The 19,459-nt window shown below is 40.4% G+C and overlaps 1 protein-coding gene across 2 annotated transcripts in view; it reads right to left on the minus strand.

Moving 5' to 3' along the window:
- The window catches only part of SPTLC1 (serine palmitoyltransferase long chain base subunit 1), a 73,342-nt gene that overhangs the window by 26,665 nt on the left and 27,218 nt on the right, over window positions 1-19,459 (minus strand). For both annotated transcript variants that reach the window (XM_060015107.1, XM_060015108.1), the window contains exon 6: window positions 3,253-3,385. In XM_060015107.1, the coding sequence (XP_059871090.1) occupies window positions 3,253-3,385 (133 nt within the window). The remainder of the gene's footprint in view (window positions 1-3,252; window positions 3,386-19,459) is intronic.

Genomic DNA, 19,459 nt, shown 5'->3' on the forward strand with positions numbered 1-19,459 from the left:
TACCAGTATTAAGGAAATTAAATTCATAGTTAAAATACTTCCAAAAAACCCCCCCAAAAACTCCAGGTCCAGCTGTTTTTATTGGAGAATTCTACCAAACATTTAAAGAACTAACAACAGTTTTATACAGTTTCTCCAGAAAATAAGAGGGAACACTTTCAAATTGACTTTATGAAGTATTATCCTGATGCCAAGACCAAAGTCTAAAAACAGTAAGTATGGTAGCATCAGGGAAATACAGACTAAAACTACAATGAGATATATGTACACACCTATCAGAATGGCTAAAAAAAAAAAAAAAAAAAGTGACAACACCAAATGCTCCTGAGGATGTTGGAGAAACTAGATCACTTATACACTGTTGATGGAAATGTAAAATAATACAGCCACTCTGGTAAAGTTTAGCAATTTCTTAAAAAGCTTAATGCACAATAGTTTATGACCAGCAACTGCATTCCTTGGCATATATCCCAAAGAAATGAAAACTTATGTACACAGAAAAACCTATACAGGAATATTTACAGCACCTTTATTTGTAACAGCCCCAAACTAGAAACAGCTCTGATATCCTTAATAGGTGAATGGTTCAACAAACTGTGGTGTATCCATACCATGGAATATGACTCAGCAATCAAAAGGCACAAACTCTTGATTCATATAACAACTCTGGATAATCTCCAAATAATTAATGCTGAATGAGAAAAGCCAATCCTCAAATGTTTTACCTACTGTATGATTACATTTGTACAACAATCTTGAAATGATGAAATTATAGAAATGGAAAATAGATTAGTGGCTGCCAGGGGTTAAAGAGTGGGTAGAGTAGAAGGGATATGGGTGTGGCAACAAGAGGGATTATCTTGACTTCATCAATATCAACAGCCCACTTTTGAAACTGTATTACACTTTTGCAAGAGGTGACCATTGGGGAAGACTGGGTAAAGGGCACATAAAATTTCTGTATTATTTCTTACAAGTGTATGTGAATCCACGATTATCTCAATATAAAACATTTCATTAGAAAAGGGTACACAAAGTAACATAAAAAAGACAGAGTGACAAGGAAAAACTTACGTATATAAACAACCATTGTTCTGAGACCTACCGGCAAAGCATTATCACTGTTTACTACAAAAGAAAGAAAATAAAACATCGAACATAGAGTCTATGCCTAATGAATTTATCAAAAACAATTTATCAAATAATTTACTAAACACCATTTTTAACTCTAGCGTTCCTACTTTCAAATGAATTTCAGGTGGAATATTTAAAATTATGTATAAGGGAATAATTAAGTTGTCTAATGGCTCACTAGAAACTGAAGTTCTAAGACACCAGGCATAAGGTTTGAAAGTGAGTTTAGACTAGGTTTCCTAGCAGTGAAAACCAAAAGGACAACATAGTATTTATTATCTGACAAAGGAAGCATACAAGTTCAACTGTAACTGTAAACTTTTTCTGGACTTTAAACTCAAAAAGGAATTTATGGTGGGGGCTTGTATAAAGCGACATTGGCTGACACTGTATTGTAGTTGTCTGCAACTATGCTTTATTAAAAAACTAGAATCACTGTTTAAATCACTGGCTCTCAAATTTGTGATGAGTCTTTATTATTATTGATTTTTTAAACTATGTGCAAGAAATTAATAGAAACATTCATTTTCATGGTCACATTGGGAAACAATTCTACTCCAGGCCATGTGCTGGAGTGCTCCCAGGTAACTGTCACAGGGCTGTGGGGAAGAATGGGACACAAGCACGCTGAAAACCCCTAGGAAGAGCCAGCCCTGCAGCGTGTGCTTGAGCTTGTTGCACTACAGGTGCTCCGACAGTAAGTGAGAAGCAGCAGGATGGTACGGGGACCGAGGTAAGCCTGGCTCTGAAGTCCAGTCACTTGGACCCCTCTTCTGAGCTCCAGCCTCCATTCATTCTCTTACTGAAGGTATTTATTGAGCACCACTAAATGGCACATGCTATCCTAGGCAATGGGCTGGTATAAACTGTTGAATGTGCTATAAAAGAGTACAGTGAGTGTGAGGCAAGATGAGCCAAGAGCAGAGGGTACGGGTGCACATGAGCACACATGCCCACACCTACATATATAAGTTAAGGGAGGCTTGAGAAACTGATTTTGACAGGCATGTAAGTGCCTACATGGTCATGGATTCACAAGGATACCAAACTCCTCTGGCTGTAAAATTTTCTCCACATGCAGCAAGGGGTCTTGACCTGGTCTGAGAGCTTGGGAAAGGCTTTCCTGCAGAGGTGGTATATGTGCAGGATGAGCAGGAATTAAGCAGGAGATGAGAGGAGGAACAATGTTCTAGGCATAGGGACTCAGGGTCTTAGCACGTGCAAAGGCCTTGAGAGGAAACTAGCATATAAGGCTGGTAAGGCTACACAGCATGACCACCTAAGGGAAAATGGTAGAAAATGGGTCTAAAACAGCAGTCTAGAATGTACAAGATCATAATAAGAACTTGGATATTTATTTTAGGAACAATGGAAGCTCTTAAATGGAGTGTCTGGATATGGTGTCAAAAAGGAAAAGAGGAAACAAAAGTCACTCTGAGACCTATATTAAGAGAGTCATTTAATAGTCCACTCAAAAGATAACAGAGGCTCGGGCTAGTGGCAGGTGCTTCTGATGGGTATAACCAGCTGCCTGGGCTATGCCAGCCCTCACTCTACTCCTCTCTGCTCTTCCCCTCCACAGTAAAAAGCAACACCATACATCTAGTGCACATGTATGCAAGTGTGTAGATTTGTTCCTGGAAAGTTAAGGAAGTCTGCAACTCATGACTTCTATATTCTTAACAAGCCATGAAGCAAGATCAGCAGAGACCAAGAGTCGCAGCGAGGGTGCTGAGAAGTGGAGTGACTTTATCAGGTAGTGTGAGTGACTAGGTGGGTTACGACCATGGACTCACAAGGACACCACACTGTCACAGAGCTGCACAGGGAAAGCAGACGGCTGGCCCCCTCCTACATAAGTTTGGCCTTCTCAACATCAATAAATAAAATCATAATGGCAGATAACGAAGCACCGACACTTTAAGGCATCCCTCCAGTGGAGGTCTCACTAATTCTGCAGAACTACTTGGCTGGGTGACTATATATTTCTTTAAAAATGAAAAAAAAAAAAAGTCAATATTATTTTAGGCAGATGACCTCTAACAAAGGAATTCTCTAGGAGGGCCAATATTATTTCCAAAGGAATTCTGGTAAGAAATGTCAGTAAAGATTACTTACACAAACACAATGTCCCCTCTCTTAGAGTAAGCAGGAATAGCACTGGCTATGGTGGCAAACCCATATGAGTATATAATGGCTTCTTCTGTCTTCATAAATTTTGCCAGGCGGTCTTCCAAATCCAAGTGCACATCTAGTTCAAGAGTAAAAAGTCAAATGGTTAAACTGTCTTATAATTCTTTTTCTTTGACTAAAGAATAAATAAAATAACATAAGCAGTTTAGTTGTTAATACTGTCTAAGATAATTCTGGGCCAAAACTGTTTCTGTACTCTGTGAACTGAATCAGCTACTCATTTGTCTATAAATATGTGACTGGGACAGCTCTGACTCTAGGTTTTGCTTTTATATCACTCTAGCAATAAGAATTCAAGGTCCAGTGACCTTGTCTGCTTTAACTTCCCTCAACCAAAAATGCCAAGACTTTACCAATGTACGACATTAATTTATTAACACCTTTTTGCATTTTAGTAGAAGTGACCAAACCAGGCACTAAGACAACTGTCAACCAGCTTTTAAAAGGAAAAGAAAGAAAAAAGAAAAGTAGTTAAGTTAAAAAGAACCCCACATACTCTGCATCAAGAGAGAGGAACTTTTTCAGTTGTGGTGGTCACTCCTCTAACAGTTTGTGTCAGCACTTAGTTGTGGCACCTGCCATCACTCTGCAGGACTGAGTTTCTGTCTGAATTTCTTTTTAAGTGTACTGGTGAATTCAAACGTATAGTACAAAGAGAAATATGGTCCTTTTATGGAAGCAGCTTAAGAAGAATGTTGATGTAATTATAGGGATAAATTGTAATTATTAAACTGGTATTTTTTTTCTCTCTTACATCATGGTTCCATATAGCCTTTCACCTTCCCAGGCTAAGCCATGAGGCTTCACACCCTGGGATGGAGGGACCAGCGATGTCTAAAATAAATAGTGTACCAGCTGGCTGTGAACTGGAAAACTTCCAAGTGTCTGAAAATGAGGCATTACCCAAGAGAGAGAAAATTTTTTTAAACCTTCTTTAGTTCTTTTAACTACAGCAGGACCCAAGTCTGGAGAACAAGATCAGAGTTTTACCACATGCTCTGCGCAAAAAGAACTCAGAAGTTGATACAGGAAGGATGCAGCCAGGCCCCTCCAGCCTTGGAGCTTCATGGGAGAAACGAGAAACTCTGAGGAGTAAAGGCAGACTTTCAGAGCCGTGCCATGTCCACCGAGGGGAACTCAGAAGTGGAGGCAGTGGCAGGGGACCCAGACGTTCCCCAGTGAGGGATGGTGGAGAGGGCCGATGGCCCGGCAGAGCCCTCCGGCCCAGATGTCGAGGACCTGTGGCTGGGAGCCTCGCTCCAGAAGACCCCTTCAGCATCAGCCTTCCCTCCAAGTATGCCCCTCCCTATCAGAGACATTCCTGGTGAGAAGGGAGAGAGGGAAAAGACCTGAGGGACTGAGATATACAAAAGAAACAACTTAACCCAGCTGGATACAAGGCTGGACAGTGAGTGGACTAAATATTTCCAACAGAGACCTGGTTAGTTGTTAAGTGTGAGATTTCCACCAACTTCCAGGAAGGAACAAGTGAGTAAGGTCAGTTTAGCAACAGGAACAAACAACTTTTTAGAACATGTGAACAAAGTGTCTAAAATCTGTAAACCCACTCACTGATTTATCAGAGGCAAGTTAATCTTATTGTGATGCTTTTAACTAGTAAAAGACAAATTTAAGAATTATAAAAGATACAACTTCACAAAGGACTATATTTTAAAAAGTAGTTAAATGAGGGCTGTCCAACAATCTCATTCAATTGTTAATCAAACATTTAGTAAGTATCACATAAAAATACTCTGATAAGCACTGGATCAAAGAGAAATACAGGGTTTCTGCCACTTGACAAGGTGAGACAGCTAAGAGAGGCACCTGGCAGCTGTCAATGGAGAACTCGGAGCCCAGAGGGGCAGATACAAGGCTAAGCTGTGCCTTCAGTCCCCTGGTCTGAAGCACTTGGGCCCCTTCTACACTCAGAACTACAACACGTTCACAGTGACTTCTGACTAAAGGCACACAGGTCCCTCGATTGTGAACCAAAGGCTGCTGGGGTGGGCGCCAGCTATTGAGTGAGAGATGAGAAGACACAGAGGGTCCGAACTAAATCTCAATTTGATGGCAAGAGAGGTGTAGTGAGGAATTAGAAAATTTAGCAGCAATATCCAAATAATAAAATAAATTGAAGACACTTCATTTGTAGACTTCTTAAAGGATGATACAGAATTGTGAAAATGAACTATTTATCCCATTCCAATTTATCCCATCAAGTAATGATAAACAACTAGGCATGCTTCTTCCCATTTATAAGTTAAAATGTATACCAACATAGTTTATTACATAAAAAACACATGAAATACCACTTTATTTCCATTACCAATCAGGTAGTCATTTTTATAGAAGTGACACTTTCATTAGATCAACATTAAATAAATATGAGATTTCACAATAACGTTTAGAAGAATGCATCCCGGTTGATCAAAATGGTACCAAAAGAGTGCTTAGCTCTTCAAGCATCAAATCTGTGACACCAACACCACCAAGTCTGAAGACTTGATCTTGCTCCTGACTGCCCACCCTTCCACGAGATATGCTGCCAGGGAAATGTGGCAGGCAAAGTCTGGCAAGAACGAGGAAAGCAGCAAAGCACCAGAGAACCAGCTACCTCCATGCAGCTGAGCATGGGCGTGTCTCAGGCATGTCTTCCTTTCCTCTTTGTTAGTGCTCTCTGAGCACCCTGCCTACAGATACGTCCCCACCATTCTGTTGCCTCTCACTTCTGATGAGACAGGAGGGCAGGTCCCCCATAGGAGGCCTCCTTCAAATTACAATGCTGCCTCTAAACTGGGAATCATCTACCCCAAATCTCAACAATTTAGCTAGCAGATGGACAACCCAAGCCACAGTGAATTGCTCTCATTCAATATCTACATTTTAAAAAGAAAAAAACATGCTATGTTTACAGACACATAGCTATGCTATACAGACAAACTGTTTTTGGCAACTACAAAAAAGGATTTTAAATCATTCTGTAGCTCTAAATGACTCTCTTCACTGATTAGCAATAAAACAGTAAAACAATCTTGGCTTTGTTTTAGGGCTTTAGAGTTAGCTACCCAGTTGATAAAAATTATGTTAGTATTCTCATTATACATACTCATAGCCATTTTTATGTCATTGCCATAAAGTGGTAAGAAGAATCTCTTTACAATAAATCAATGACTTACTGGTTCTTGCCTAGTCCCAAAAGTTTAAAAAAGATGGGCCTTTCCTCCTCCTATCTAAAGACACTGGGTTTTAGGGGATGTCAGCGGTGCAAAGCAGGTTTTGTGACAGGTAAACACGGACAGTTGCATAACATCTTTTGATGTCTGATAGCTACTCTGCAATGAAGAAACTCTTAACCCAAAGGCGGGGGAGGCAGCAAACAGAAAAACTGCCAGGGCATGTTCTTTGACTTTGGATGCCTATCTTCTGTGTGTATGATCCATTTAAACAATTAGTGCCACAGCTTTGCACGCGTCATTCTCTAATTCACTGCTAGGAACCAATAGGGTAGGCAAGAGGCCACGGAGGAAGGTGACCAGAAAGCCTCTGTGTCTTCTCAGCACTTGTTGCCCTTTCTGGCACCTGCTCCCTCACCAGAATGTAAGAGACGGGAGGCAAGGCCAGGGCAGGATGCCCTACACCAAACACAAGGCCTGGCCATGGCAGTCATCACAGGGGGTTCAGATCTGGGCTCCCTCATTGCCAGGTCTGAACCATGGACAGGCCCAAAACTGCTCTGTGCCTCTCAGTCCTTCCTCTGTCAAATGGTTAACAGTTCTACCTGCCTCAAAGGGCTGTTAGGAGAACTGCAAGAGAATGCTTATAAAACACTCAGAACAATGTCTGGCATGGAAAAAGCAACATGCTGGTGTTTGTTCAACTAACTCAATATTTGTAGAATAAAAATAAGCTTTTTTTTAATGAGATTTAGGGAGATTGTCTTTCAGTGTAGATTATAAATCTATAATAGGATTTTTACTTTCCTTGTCATCCTACTTTATCTGATTTTTTTTTCTTTACATCTTTACTGGAGTATAACTGCTTTACAATGGTGTTAGTTTCTGCTTTACAACAAAGTGAATCAGTTATACATATACATATGTTCCCATATCTCTTCCCTCTTGCATCTCCCTCCCTCCCACTCTCCCTATCCCACCCCTCTAGGTGGTCACAAAACACCAAGCTGATCTCCCTGTGCTATGCGGCTGCTTCCCACTAGCAATCTATTTTACATTTAGTAGTGTATATATGTCCATGCCACTCTCTCGCTTTGTCACAGCTTACCCTTCCCCCTCCCCATATCCTCAAGTCCATTCTCAACTAGGTCTGTGTCTTTATTCCTGTCTTACCCCTAGGTTCTTCATGACATTTTTTTCCTTAAATTCCATACATATGTGTTAGCATACCGTATTTGTCTTTCTCTTTTTGACTTACTTCACTCTGTATGACAGACTCTAGGTCCATCCACCTCATTACAAATAGCTCAATTTCGTTTCTTTTTATGGCGGAGTAATATTCCATTGTATATATGTGCCACATCTTCTTTATCCATTCATCCGATGATGGACACTTAGGTTGTTTCCATCTCCGGGCTATTGTAAATAGAGCTGCAATGAACATTTTGGTACATGACTCTTTTTGAATTATGGTTTTCTCAGGGTATATGCCCAGTAGTGGGATTGCTGGGTCATATGGTAGTTCTATTTGTAGTTTTTTAAGGAACCTCCATACTGTTCTCCATAGTGGCTGTACCAATTCACATTCCCACCAGCAGTGCAAGAGGGTTCCCTTTTCTCCACACCCTCTCCAGCATTTATCGCTTGTAGATTTTTTGATGATGGCCATTCTGACTGGTGTGAGATGATATCTCATTGTAGTTTTGATTTGCATTTCTCTAATGATTAATGATGTTGAGCACTCTTTCATGTGTTTGTTGGCAGTCTGTATATCTTCTTTGGAGAAATGTCTATTTAGGGCTTCTGCCCATTTTTGGATTGGGTTGTTTGGTTTTCTGTCATTGAGCTGCATGAGCTGCCTATAAATTTTGGAGATTAATCCTTTGTCAGTCGCTTCATTTGCAAATATTTTCTCCCATTCTGAGTGTTGTCTTTTGGTCTTGTTTATGGTTTCCTTTGCTGTGCAAAAGCTTTGAAGTTTCATTAGTCCCATTTGTTTATTTTTGTTTTTATTTCCACTGCTCTAGGAGGTGGGTCAAAAAGGATCTTGCTGTGATTTATGTCATAGAGTGTCCTGCCCATGTTTTCCTCTAAGAGTTTGATAGTTTCTGGCCTTACATTTAGGTTTTTAATGCATTTTGAGCTTATTTTTGTGTATGGTGTTAGGGAGTGATCTAATCTCATACTTTTACATGTACCTGTCCAGTTTTCCCAGCACCACTTATTGAAGAGGCTGTCCTTTCTCCAAAGTACATTCCTGCCTCCTTTATCAAAGATAAGGTGACCATATATGCGTGGGTTTATCACTGCGCTTTCTATCCTGTTCCACTGATCTATCTTTCTGTTTCTGTGCCAGTACCATACTGTCTTGATTACTGTCACTTTGTAGTATAGTATGAAGTCAGGGAGCCTGATTCCTCCAGCTCCATTTTTGGTTCTCAAGATTGCTTTGGCTATTCGGGGTCTTTTGTGTTTCCATACAAAATTGTGAAATTTTTTGTTCTAGATCTGTGAAAAATGCCAGTGGTAGTTCGACAGGGATTGCATTGAATCTGTAGATTGCTTTGGGTAGTAGAGTCATTTTCACAATGTTGATTCTTCCAATCCAAGAACATGGTATATCTCTCCACGTATTTGTATCATCTTTAATTTCTTTCAACAGTGTCTTATAATTTTCTGCATACAGTTCTCCTTAGGTAGGTTTATTCCTAGATATTTTATTCTTTTTGTTGCAATTGTAAATGGGAGTGTTTTCTTAATTTCACTTTCAGATTTTTCACCATTAGTGCATAGGAATGCCAGAGATTTCTGTGCATTAATTTTGTATCCTGCTACTTTACCAAATTCATTGATTAGGTCTAGTAGTTTTCTGGTAGCATCTTTAGGATTCTCTACGTATAGTATCATGTCATCTGCAAACAGTGACAACTTTACTTCTTCTTTTGCGATTTGGATTCCTTTTATTTCTTTTTCTTCTGATTGCTGTGGCAAAAACTTCCAAAACTATGTTGAATAATAGTGGTGAGAGTGGGCAACCTTGTCTTGTTCCTGGTCTTAGTGAAAATGGTTTCATTTTTTCACCACTGAGGACAATGTTGGCTGTGGGTTTGTCATATATGGCCTTTATTATGTTGAGGAAAGTTCCCTCTATGCCTACTTTCTGCAGGGTTTTTATCATAAATGGGTGTTGAATTTTGTCAAAAGCTTTCTCTGCATCTGTTTAGATGACGGTATGTTTTTTCTCCTTCAATTTGTTAATATGGTGTATCACATTGATTGCTTTGCATATACTGATGAATCCTTGCATTCCTGGAATAAACCCCACTTGATCATGGTGTATGATCCTTTTAATGCTGTTGGATTCTGTTTGCTAGTGTTTTGTTGAGGACTTTTGCATCTATGTTCATCAGTGATATTGGCCTGTAGTTTTCTTTCTTTGTGACGTCTTTGTCCAGTTTTGGTATCAGGGTGATGGTGGCCTCGTAGAATGAGTTTGGGAGTGTTCCTCCCTCTGCTATATTTTGGAAGAGTTTGAGAAGGATAGGTGTTAGTTCTTCTCTAAATGTTTGATAGAATTCGCCTGTGAAGCCATCTGGTCCTGGGCTTTTGTTTGTTGGAAGATTTTTAATCACAGTTTCAATTTCAGTGCTTGTGACTGGTCTCTTCAAATTTTCTATTTCTTCCAGATTCAGTCTTGGCAGGTGTGCCTTTCTAAGAATTTGTCCATTTCTTCCAGGTTGTCCATTTTATTGGCATAGAGTTACTTGTAGTACTCTCTCATGATCTTTTGTATTTCTGCAGTGTCAGTTGTTACTTCTCCTTTTTCATTTCTAATTCTATTGATTTGAGTCTTCTCCCTCTTTTTCTTGATGAGTCTGGCTAATGGTTTATCAATTTTGTTTATCTTCTCAAAGAACCAGCTTTTAGTTTTATTGATCTTTGCTATCGTTTCCTTCATTTCTTTTTCATTTATTTCTGATATGATCTTTATGATTTCTTTCCTTCTGCTAACTTTGGGGGTTTTTTGTTCTTCTTTCTCTAATTGCTTTAGGTGCAAGGTTAGGTTGTTTATTCAAGATGTTTCCTGTTTCTTAAGGTAGGATTGTATTGCTATAAACGTCCCTCTTAGAACTGCTTTTGCTGCATCCCATAGGTTTTGGGTCGTCGTGTCTCCATTATCATTTGTTTCTAGGTATTTTTTAATTTCCTCTTTGATTTCTTCAGTGATCACTTCGTTATTAAGTAGTGTATTGTTTAGCCTCCATGTGTTTGTATTTTTTTACAGAACTTTTCCTGTAATTGATATCTAGTCTCATAGTGTTGTGGTTGGAAAAGATACTTGATAAAATTTCAATTTTCTTAAATTTAGCAAGGCTTGATTTGTGACCCAAGATATGATCTATCCTGGAGAATGTTCGATAAGCACTTGAGAAAAATGTGTATTCTGTTGTTTTTGGATGCAATGTCCTATAAATATCAATTAAGTCCATCTTGTTTAATGTATCATTTAAAGCTTGTGTTTCCTTATTTATTTTCATCTTGCATCTGTCCATTGGTGAAAGTGGGGTGTTAAAGTCCCTTACTATGAATGTGTTACTGTCGATTTCCCCTTTCATGGCTGTTAGTATTTGCCTTATGTATTGAGGTGCTCCTATGTTAGGTGCATAAATATTTACAATTGTTATATCTTCTTCTTGGATCAATCCCTTGATCATTATGTAGTGTCCTTCTTTGTCTCTTCTAATAGTCTTTATTTTAAAGTCTATTTTGTCTGATACGAGAATTGCTACTCCAGCTTTCTTTTGGTTTCCATTTGCATGGAATATCTTTTTCCATCCCCTTACTTTCAGTCTGTAAGTGTCTCTAGGTCTGAAGTGGGTCTCTTGTAGACAGCATATACATGGGTCTTGTTTTTGTATCCATTCAGCCAATCTGTGTCTTTTGGTGGGAGCATTTAGTCCATTTACATTTAAGGTAATTATCGGTATGTATGTTCCTATTCCCATTTTCTTAATTGCTTTGGGTTCGTTATTGTTAAGTCTTTTCCTTCTCTTGTGTATCTTGCCTAGAGAAGTTCCTTTAGCATTTGCTGAAAAGCTGGTTTGGTGGTGCTGAACTCTCTCAGCTTTTGCTTGTCTGTAAAGGCTTTAATTTCTCCATCAAATCTGAATGAGATCCTTGCTGGGTAGAGTAATCTTGGTTGCAGGTTTTTCTTCTTCATCACTTTAAATATGTCCTGCCAGTTCCTTCTGCCTTGCAGAGTTTCTGCTGAAAGATCAGCTGTTAACCTTATGGGGATTCCCTTGTGTGTTATTTGTTGTTTTCCCTTGCTGCTTTTAATATGTTTTCTTTATATTTAATTTCTGACAGTTTGATTAATATGTGTCTTGGCATATTTCTCCTTGCATTTATCCTGTATGGGACTCTCTGTGCTTCCTGGACTTGATTAACTATTTCCTTTTCCATATTAGGGAAGTTTTCAACTATAATCTCTTCAAATATTTTCTCAGTCCCTTTCTTTTCTCTTCTTCTTGTGGAACCCCTATAATTCAAATGTTGGTGCGTTTAATGTTGGCCCAGAGGTCTCTGAGACTGTCCTCAGTTCTTTTCATTCTTCTTTCTTTATTTTGCTCTGCAGTAGTTATTTCCAGTATTTTATCTTCCAGGTCACTTATCCGTTCTTCTGCCTCAGTTGTCCTGCTATTGATCCCATCTAGAGTATTTTTTTTTTTTTTTGTGGTACGCGGGCCTCTCACCGTTGTGGCCTCTCCCGCTGCGGAGCAACAGGCTCCGGACGCACAGGCTCAGCGGCCATGGCTCACAGGTCCAGCCGCTCCGTGGCATGCGGGATCCTCCCGGACCGGGGCACGAACCCGCGTCCCCTGCATTGGCAGGCGGACTCTCAACCACTGTGCCACCAGTGAAGCCCTAGAGTATTTTTTTAAAAAAATAAATTTATTTATTTATTTTTGGCTGAATTGGGTCTTTGTTGCTGCGCGTGGGCTTTCTCTAGTTGCAGCGAGCAGGGGCTACTCTTCATTGTGGTGCGAGGGTTTCTCATTGCTGTGGCTTTGTTGCGGAGCACGGGCTCTAGGTGTGCAGGCTTCAGTAGCTGTGGCTTGCAGGCTCTAGAGCGCAGGCTCATGGCACACTTGTTTAGTTACTCCACGGCATGTGGGATCTTCCCAGACCAGGTCTCGAACCTGTGTCCCCGGCATTGGCAGGCGGATTCTTAACCACTGCGCCATCAGGGAAGCCCTAGAGTACTTTTAATTTCATTTATTGTGTTTTTCATCGTTGCTTGTTTCATCTTTAGTTCTTCTAGGTCCTTGTTAAATGTTTCTTGCATTTTTTCTATTCTATTTCCAAGATTTTGGATCATCTTTACTATCATTATTCTGAATTCTTTTTCAGTTAAACTGCCTATTTCCTCTTCATTTGTTAGGTCTGGTGCGTTTTTATCTTGCTCCTTCATCTGTTGTGTGTTCTTCTGTCTTCTCATTTTGCTTATCTTACTGTGTTTGGGGTCTCCTTTTTGTATGCTGCAGGTTTGTAATTCCTGTTGTTTTTGGTGTCTGTCCCCAGTGGCTAAGTTGGTTCAGTGGGTTGTGTAGGCTTCCTGGTGGAGGGGACTAGTGCCTGTGTTCTGGTGGATGAGGCTGGATCTTGTCTTTCTGGTGGGCAGGTCCACGTCTGGTGGTGTGATTTGGGGTGTCTGTGGACTTATTATGATTTTAGGCAGCCTCTCTGCTAATGGGTGGGGTTGTGTTCCTGTCTTGCTAGCTGTTTGGCATAGGGTGTCCCACACTGTAGCTTGCTGGCCGTTGAGTGAAGCGGGGTGCTGGTGTTGAGATGGAGATCTCTGGGCGATTTTTGCTGTTTGATATTATGTGGAGCTAAAAGGTGTCTTGTTGACCAGTGTCCTGAAGTTGGCTCTCCCATGGCGGCAGCACCAAGAGCCTTTCATCCACACGGCTCAGAATAAAAGGGAGAAAAAGTAGAAAGAAAGAAGAAAGAAAGAATTAGTAGAAGTAGAAAGAAAGGAAGGAAGGAAGGAAGGAAGGAAGGAAGGAAGGAAGGAGGGAAGGAAGGAAAGAAATAAATAAAATAAAATAAAGTAAGATAAAATAATTTAAATAAAAAATAATTATTAAGAACGAAAAAAAATTTTTTTTAAAAGGGAAAAAAAAAAAAAAACCCAGACGGATAGAACCCTAGGACAAATGGTGGAAGCAAAGCTACACAGACAAAATCTCCCAAGGAAGCATACACATACCCAGTCACAAAAAGAGGAAAAGGGGAAAAAATAATAAATCTTGCTCTCAAAGTCCACCTCCTCAGTTTGGGATGATTCGTTGTCTATTCATGTATTCCACAGATGCAGGGTACATCAAGTTGATTGTGGAGCTTTAATCCGCTGCTTCTGAGGCTGCTGGGAGAGATTTCCCTTTCTCTTCTTTGTTCTCAAAGCTCCCGGGACTCAGCTTTGGATTTGTCCCTGCCTGTGCGTGTAGGTCGCCGGAGGTCGTCTGTTCTTCGCTCAGACAGGACGAGGTTAAAGGAGCAGCTGCTTCGGGGACTCTGGCTCACTCAGGCCTGGAGGAGGGAGGGGTACGGAGTGCGGGGCGAGCCTGCGGCGGCAGAGGCTGGCGTGACATTGCGCCAGACTGAGGCGTGCTGTGTGTTCTCCCGGGGAAGTTGTCCCTGGATCTTGGGACCTTGGCAGTGGCGAGCTGCACAGGCTCCCCAGAAGGGGGGTATGGATAGTGACCTGTGCTCGCACACAGGCTTCTTGGTGGCGGCAGCAGCAGCCTTAGCGTCTCATGCCCGTCTCTGGGGTCTGCGCTTTTAGCCACGGCTCACGCCCGTTTCTGGAGCTCCTTTAAGCAGCGCTCTTAATCCCCTCTCCTCACGCACCAGGAAACAAAGAGGGAAGAAAAAGTCTCTTGCCTCTTTGGCAGGTCCAGACTTTTCCCCGGACTCCCTCCCGGCTAGCCGTGGTGCACTAACCCCCTGGAGGCTGTGTTCATGCCGCTAACTCCAGTCCTCTCCTTCAGCTCTGACTGAAGCCCGAGCCTCAGCTCCCATCCCCACCTGCCCCGGCAGGTGAGCAGATAAGCCTCTCGGGCTGGTTAGTGCCGTTCGGCACCAATCCTCTGTGCGGGAATCTCTCCACTTTGCCCTCTGCACCCCTGTTGCTGTGCTCTCCTCCGGGGTTCCGAAGCTTTCCCCCTCCAAAAAAGAGTAATCTTTTATAAGGAAAAAAGGTACGCTATCTGCTAATTACGTTATCCAAATCCTGGATATTAAAGAACTATCTTATATTAAAGCCACTTATTCAAGTTCATATTTATCAGAATAAAAAGAGGTATTATGGCCTTCTTGATTGTTTTTCAGAGGAAAGACTATAAAATACCTAACTTTAGAACAGTTTAAAAACAACCAACTATATTTTCTCTTAAAATCTCCATATTTTTGTGTTACATACCTTTTTTTTTTTTTTTTTTGCGGTACGCGGGCCTCTCACTGTTGTGGCCTCTCTCATTGCAGAGCACAGGCTCCGGACGCGCAGGCTCAGCAGCCATGGCTCACTCCCCCAGCCGCTCCATGGCATGTGCGATCTTCCCAGACCGGGGCACGAACCCATGTCCCCTGCACCGGCAGGCGGACTCTCAACCACTGCGCCACCAGGGAAGCCCTGCAGACTTTTTTTAAATCCCTTGAGACTTGGACAATTTTCTTAAAAGTACAAATGTCACCTATGTACTCATTAAAACGTTAAAAACAGTGCTGAATGTTTTCCAGAATGTTTTCACATACAGTATCTTATTCTTACCAAAATGTTCTAAGTTGTGCAACAAAGATGATTCCCTGCCTACACTGTGAAAACTACAATTCCATGACTGGTAGGAAGAAGTGGCAGATCTAAGAATTTTATGACCAAATGCCCTTCCTACTAAAACATGCATTCATGGTCCTACAACAGAGAGAAAATATTTTTTAAAATAAACAAATGAACAATTGTTCACTATTGGCTCTAGAACACAATTATATGCCACTATCTCTCACCATGAAACTGCCACTAATTGTCTTTTGATTTAGTTTAAGACCAAAGAATCAAGTAGGCATCATGTATGCAAAACAGATCCCAGGCACAGGGATAAACCACATGTAAATGAGATCTGAATGCATTACAAACAAAACAATCAGAGAGGTTCAACAAGAGAAACTATCAAAGTGCACAGGGACCCCATTAGCTCCACAACCTGATAAAATCACTTGACTGATTCTAAACTACACATTAAAACGATAAGATGAGAAGGTGGAAACACTTCTGATCCACACAGTCCTCACAAGACTATTTTAAGAACCTGCTGGGCCTTTAGGAGGCAGGAGAACATTTAGCCTAAGAAACTAGAAGAATTTTAATTCAACTGTCAATTTTCTTTTTTTGTGTTAATCATCCAGTACCATCTAATATGTTACTATGAAATAATAAACAGAAAATGTTTTAATAAGGAAATTTACTTTTCCAGTAAGTGATTTTCATTCACTATCTGAAAAGTTGAGAAAAGAGCTAGAAGACAGAGCATTTTCATCACTGAAAACAGATGCCTGAGTGATATTAGTACTTCCAGGAAAAGAAAAAGCCAAAATCAAAAGCAACCTATTAGTGGGCCTGGGAAAGAGACCCTAGCCTCACACACAAGCTACTAAAATGAGAGGAAAGGGAAGTTCACTTCTGCTTTAATGCTCAGTACAAAGGGCAAATATCTAAATATTTAGAATAATTTAATTATAGAGGGTATTTTATTTTATTTTTAAAATAAATTTATTTATTTATTTTTGGCTGCGTTGGGTCTTCATTGCTGTGCGCAGGCTTTCTCTAGTTGTGGCTAGTGGGAGCTACTCTTTGTTGCAGAGTACGGGCTCTAGGCACGCGGGCTTCAGTAGTCATGGCGCACAAGCTTAGTTGCTCCGTGGCATGTGGGATCTTCCTGGACCAGGGTTTGAACCTGTGTCCCCTGGATTGGCAGGCGGATTCTTAACCACTGCGCCACCAGGGAAGTCCCAAGGGTATTTTAGAGATTTAAAATATAGCCTTAGCTGACCTCAAGTATCTTCTTGAACTTATCTAACACTGAAATTTCAAGGTAATTTAATACAACTACAGTAATATAAGTGATTAGTTCCAGAATAAGGAAAAACATAGAAAATACCCTGTTGGAAAACCAAGTAAAAATACATACTATATACACATAAAGAAAGGAAAAAAGATGATAAGCAAGCATGGGCAACTGTTGAAAAGGAACAAAACAAGTTTACAGGAAGGACAATGTACTCAGAAAACAATACACATTACTCCAAGCTGTAGGTTTGGTGTCTTATTACAAAACCATCACACTGCAAATTAACCTTCAACCTTTGTCCAGATACCACAGTCTGTTTGAACCTTTGACTACATTAGGATAAGGATGACACAGTGACCAATAATGTAGTTCACAGAGTAGCTAATACACAACTATGTGTTCATTATATTGACTCTGGTGGCCCATTCAGACACTTGAAGGATCAAATCCAATTTAAATTTAAAACGCACTTGAACAGCACACCACATGTATGTGGTATGCTACCATTTTTGTAAAACTGGGGGGGAAATGTATGGAAGTGGTTTGCACACACTGAAAAAAGCCTGGAAGAATGAACAAGAAACTACTGAGAGTAGCTGTCTTTTTTGGGGGTGGAATGGCAGTGGGGAGAAGACTTCACTATCTCTTTAAATCTTTGAGATTTATATCTTGGATTGAATTATTCAATCAAGAAAATTAATGAACAGTGAAATAAGTTGGACAGAGAAAGACAAATAGCATATGATCTCACTAATATGTGGACTCTAAAAAACAAAACAAACAAAATGAAAACAGACTCATAGATACACAGAACAAAGGGGTGGTTGCCAGAGGGAAAGGGGATCAGGGGTGGGGAAAATTAGGTGTAGGGGATTAAGAGGTACAAAGCTCCAGCTATAAAATAAATAAGCAATGGTGATGTAACACACAGCATAAGGAATATGGCCAAAAATATTGTAATAACTTTGGGGACAGACGGTTACTAGACTCCATGGTGATCATTTCATAATGTATGCATGTCAGATCACTATATACTACACCTGAAACTAACGTAATATTGTACATCAACTATATTTAAATTAAAAAAATTAATTTAAAAATCACTAAAGATCCCCCCCCCCCAAGTTTGGAGGCACACAGCATCCTATTACACATATTTCAGGTGATCCAAATGAAAAACTGACTGGGCAATTAAAACAACATATTTCCATAGTTCTGGGAAAACTGGTCTTGAAGATTTGAAACTTTTTTTTCTCTAAATTTAGCAATAAATCTCTTATCAGTCTTCTCAGATTAACTCCTGAGCAAGAGCCAAGGCCACACATGCAAATAAGATCTACTAGAAAGAGAGGCTTTTAAGAAAGCAATTTCTTTACCCCACAAGCAGATCATGGAAAGAAAGCCTTGTTGATCAGACTACAACAAACAACTTTGTAAAAAAAATGCCTTTTTTAGTTTTCTAATTCTTATGAAGGAAATAATACCCTACCAGTAAAAAGCAGGCAAACAAATCATGTTTGCACTAGGCTAGAGGAAAGAGGGAGCCTCTGATCTGAGCTCTTTTAAGTCTTTGATCTTGCCATTAATATTGCAAATCAGAATACTTATTTTCTAGTTTTAGGGCTGAAATTAATTAGCTATGTGACCATGAGGAAGTCACTTAACCTCTCTGAGCTTTCTGTTCTTCTTCTGAATAGCTGGGATGCTGGAATACAAGATTTTAAAGATCCTTTCCAACTGTAGGATTCTTGGACACCAACTCCCATCATCTGTTTCCAATAAAAATAATTTAACCACTAAATTAGCTAAGGGATAAAGAAAGGTGCTCCCTTAAATAAAAACATCTTAACTGTTAAAGTGAAAAAAACAAAGACCCAGAAATGAAAATGAGTAGAGAAGACAAAAGAGACTTGCCTGGCCCCACTGTCCCCACCCTCTGACATTTTGTAAACCAGAATGTTATTTCCAGTAATATACTTATTTGGAAAATTATTTAACAACATTTTTGAAATTTTCAGAAGCAAAGAACAATATACATTTAATAAAAAACCACCATAAAATTCCAGGGTCTTCTTTGATGACTCTGATTTAGGGAGTTCATCGTGTTTGAAATCACACTCTCATCCTAATATGTAGTTAGCCCATCTCCAGGTCATCCACACACAAGGAAATCAATGATCCTTTGTCTTCATTCCAGAAAGAAAAGGGCTACACAGTCTATGACCTCCCCCATCCCCCAAATCTGTTCTCACTTTCCTTCCGGCACGTGGTGGCTGCCCAGCTAGAGCAATTTTCCAGTCCCTCTGCTGGGAGACATGACCTGGGTAATGTTCTCACCAACAGAATGTGGCCGGAATGATAAGCACCACCACCTGCCCACCTAAACAGGTACCAATGCCCTGCACTCCTGCTCCTCCATACTCATCACTTGGCTTCGGTCACACAAAGATGGTGCCCTGAGGCCTAGAGCAACGAGACAGGGAAAATCTGGGTTCCTGCATGACTACAAAGAGCAGAGCCACTCACAACCGGATGCTTCCCCTTACAACTGTCATGCACAGCAGAAACAGTCTCCTCACACCATGTCTCCTGGGGCAAATGCAACAAGAGCTCAGGCTTCGCCCTACTGAGACAGTGTGCCTTAGATACCTATGACTCTTCTCCACAACGGACAGTCAGCCCCAGACCAATGCATCTCCTACCAATGATTTCAAACACAAAATCTATAAAGTTCACCAGCTTATTTCCACAACTAATTAAGGATACCTTTTCCAAGGAGTTTTGAAATCAAACTGAATCTTAATTCTTGAAAGCAGTAGTCTGAAA

Source organism: Delphinus delphis, chromosome 6 (assembly GCF_949987515.2).
Source record: "Delphinus delphis chromosome 6, mDelDel1.2, whole genome shotgun sequence".
Taxonomy (NCBI): domain Eukaryota; kingdom Metazoa; phylum Chordata; class Mammalia; order Artiodactyla; family Delphinidae; genus Delphinus; species Delphinus delphis.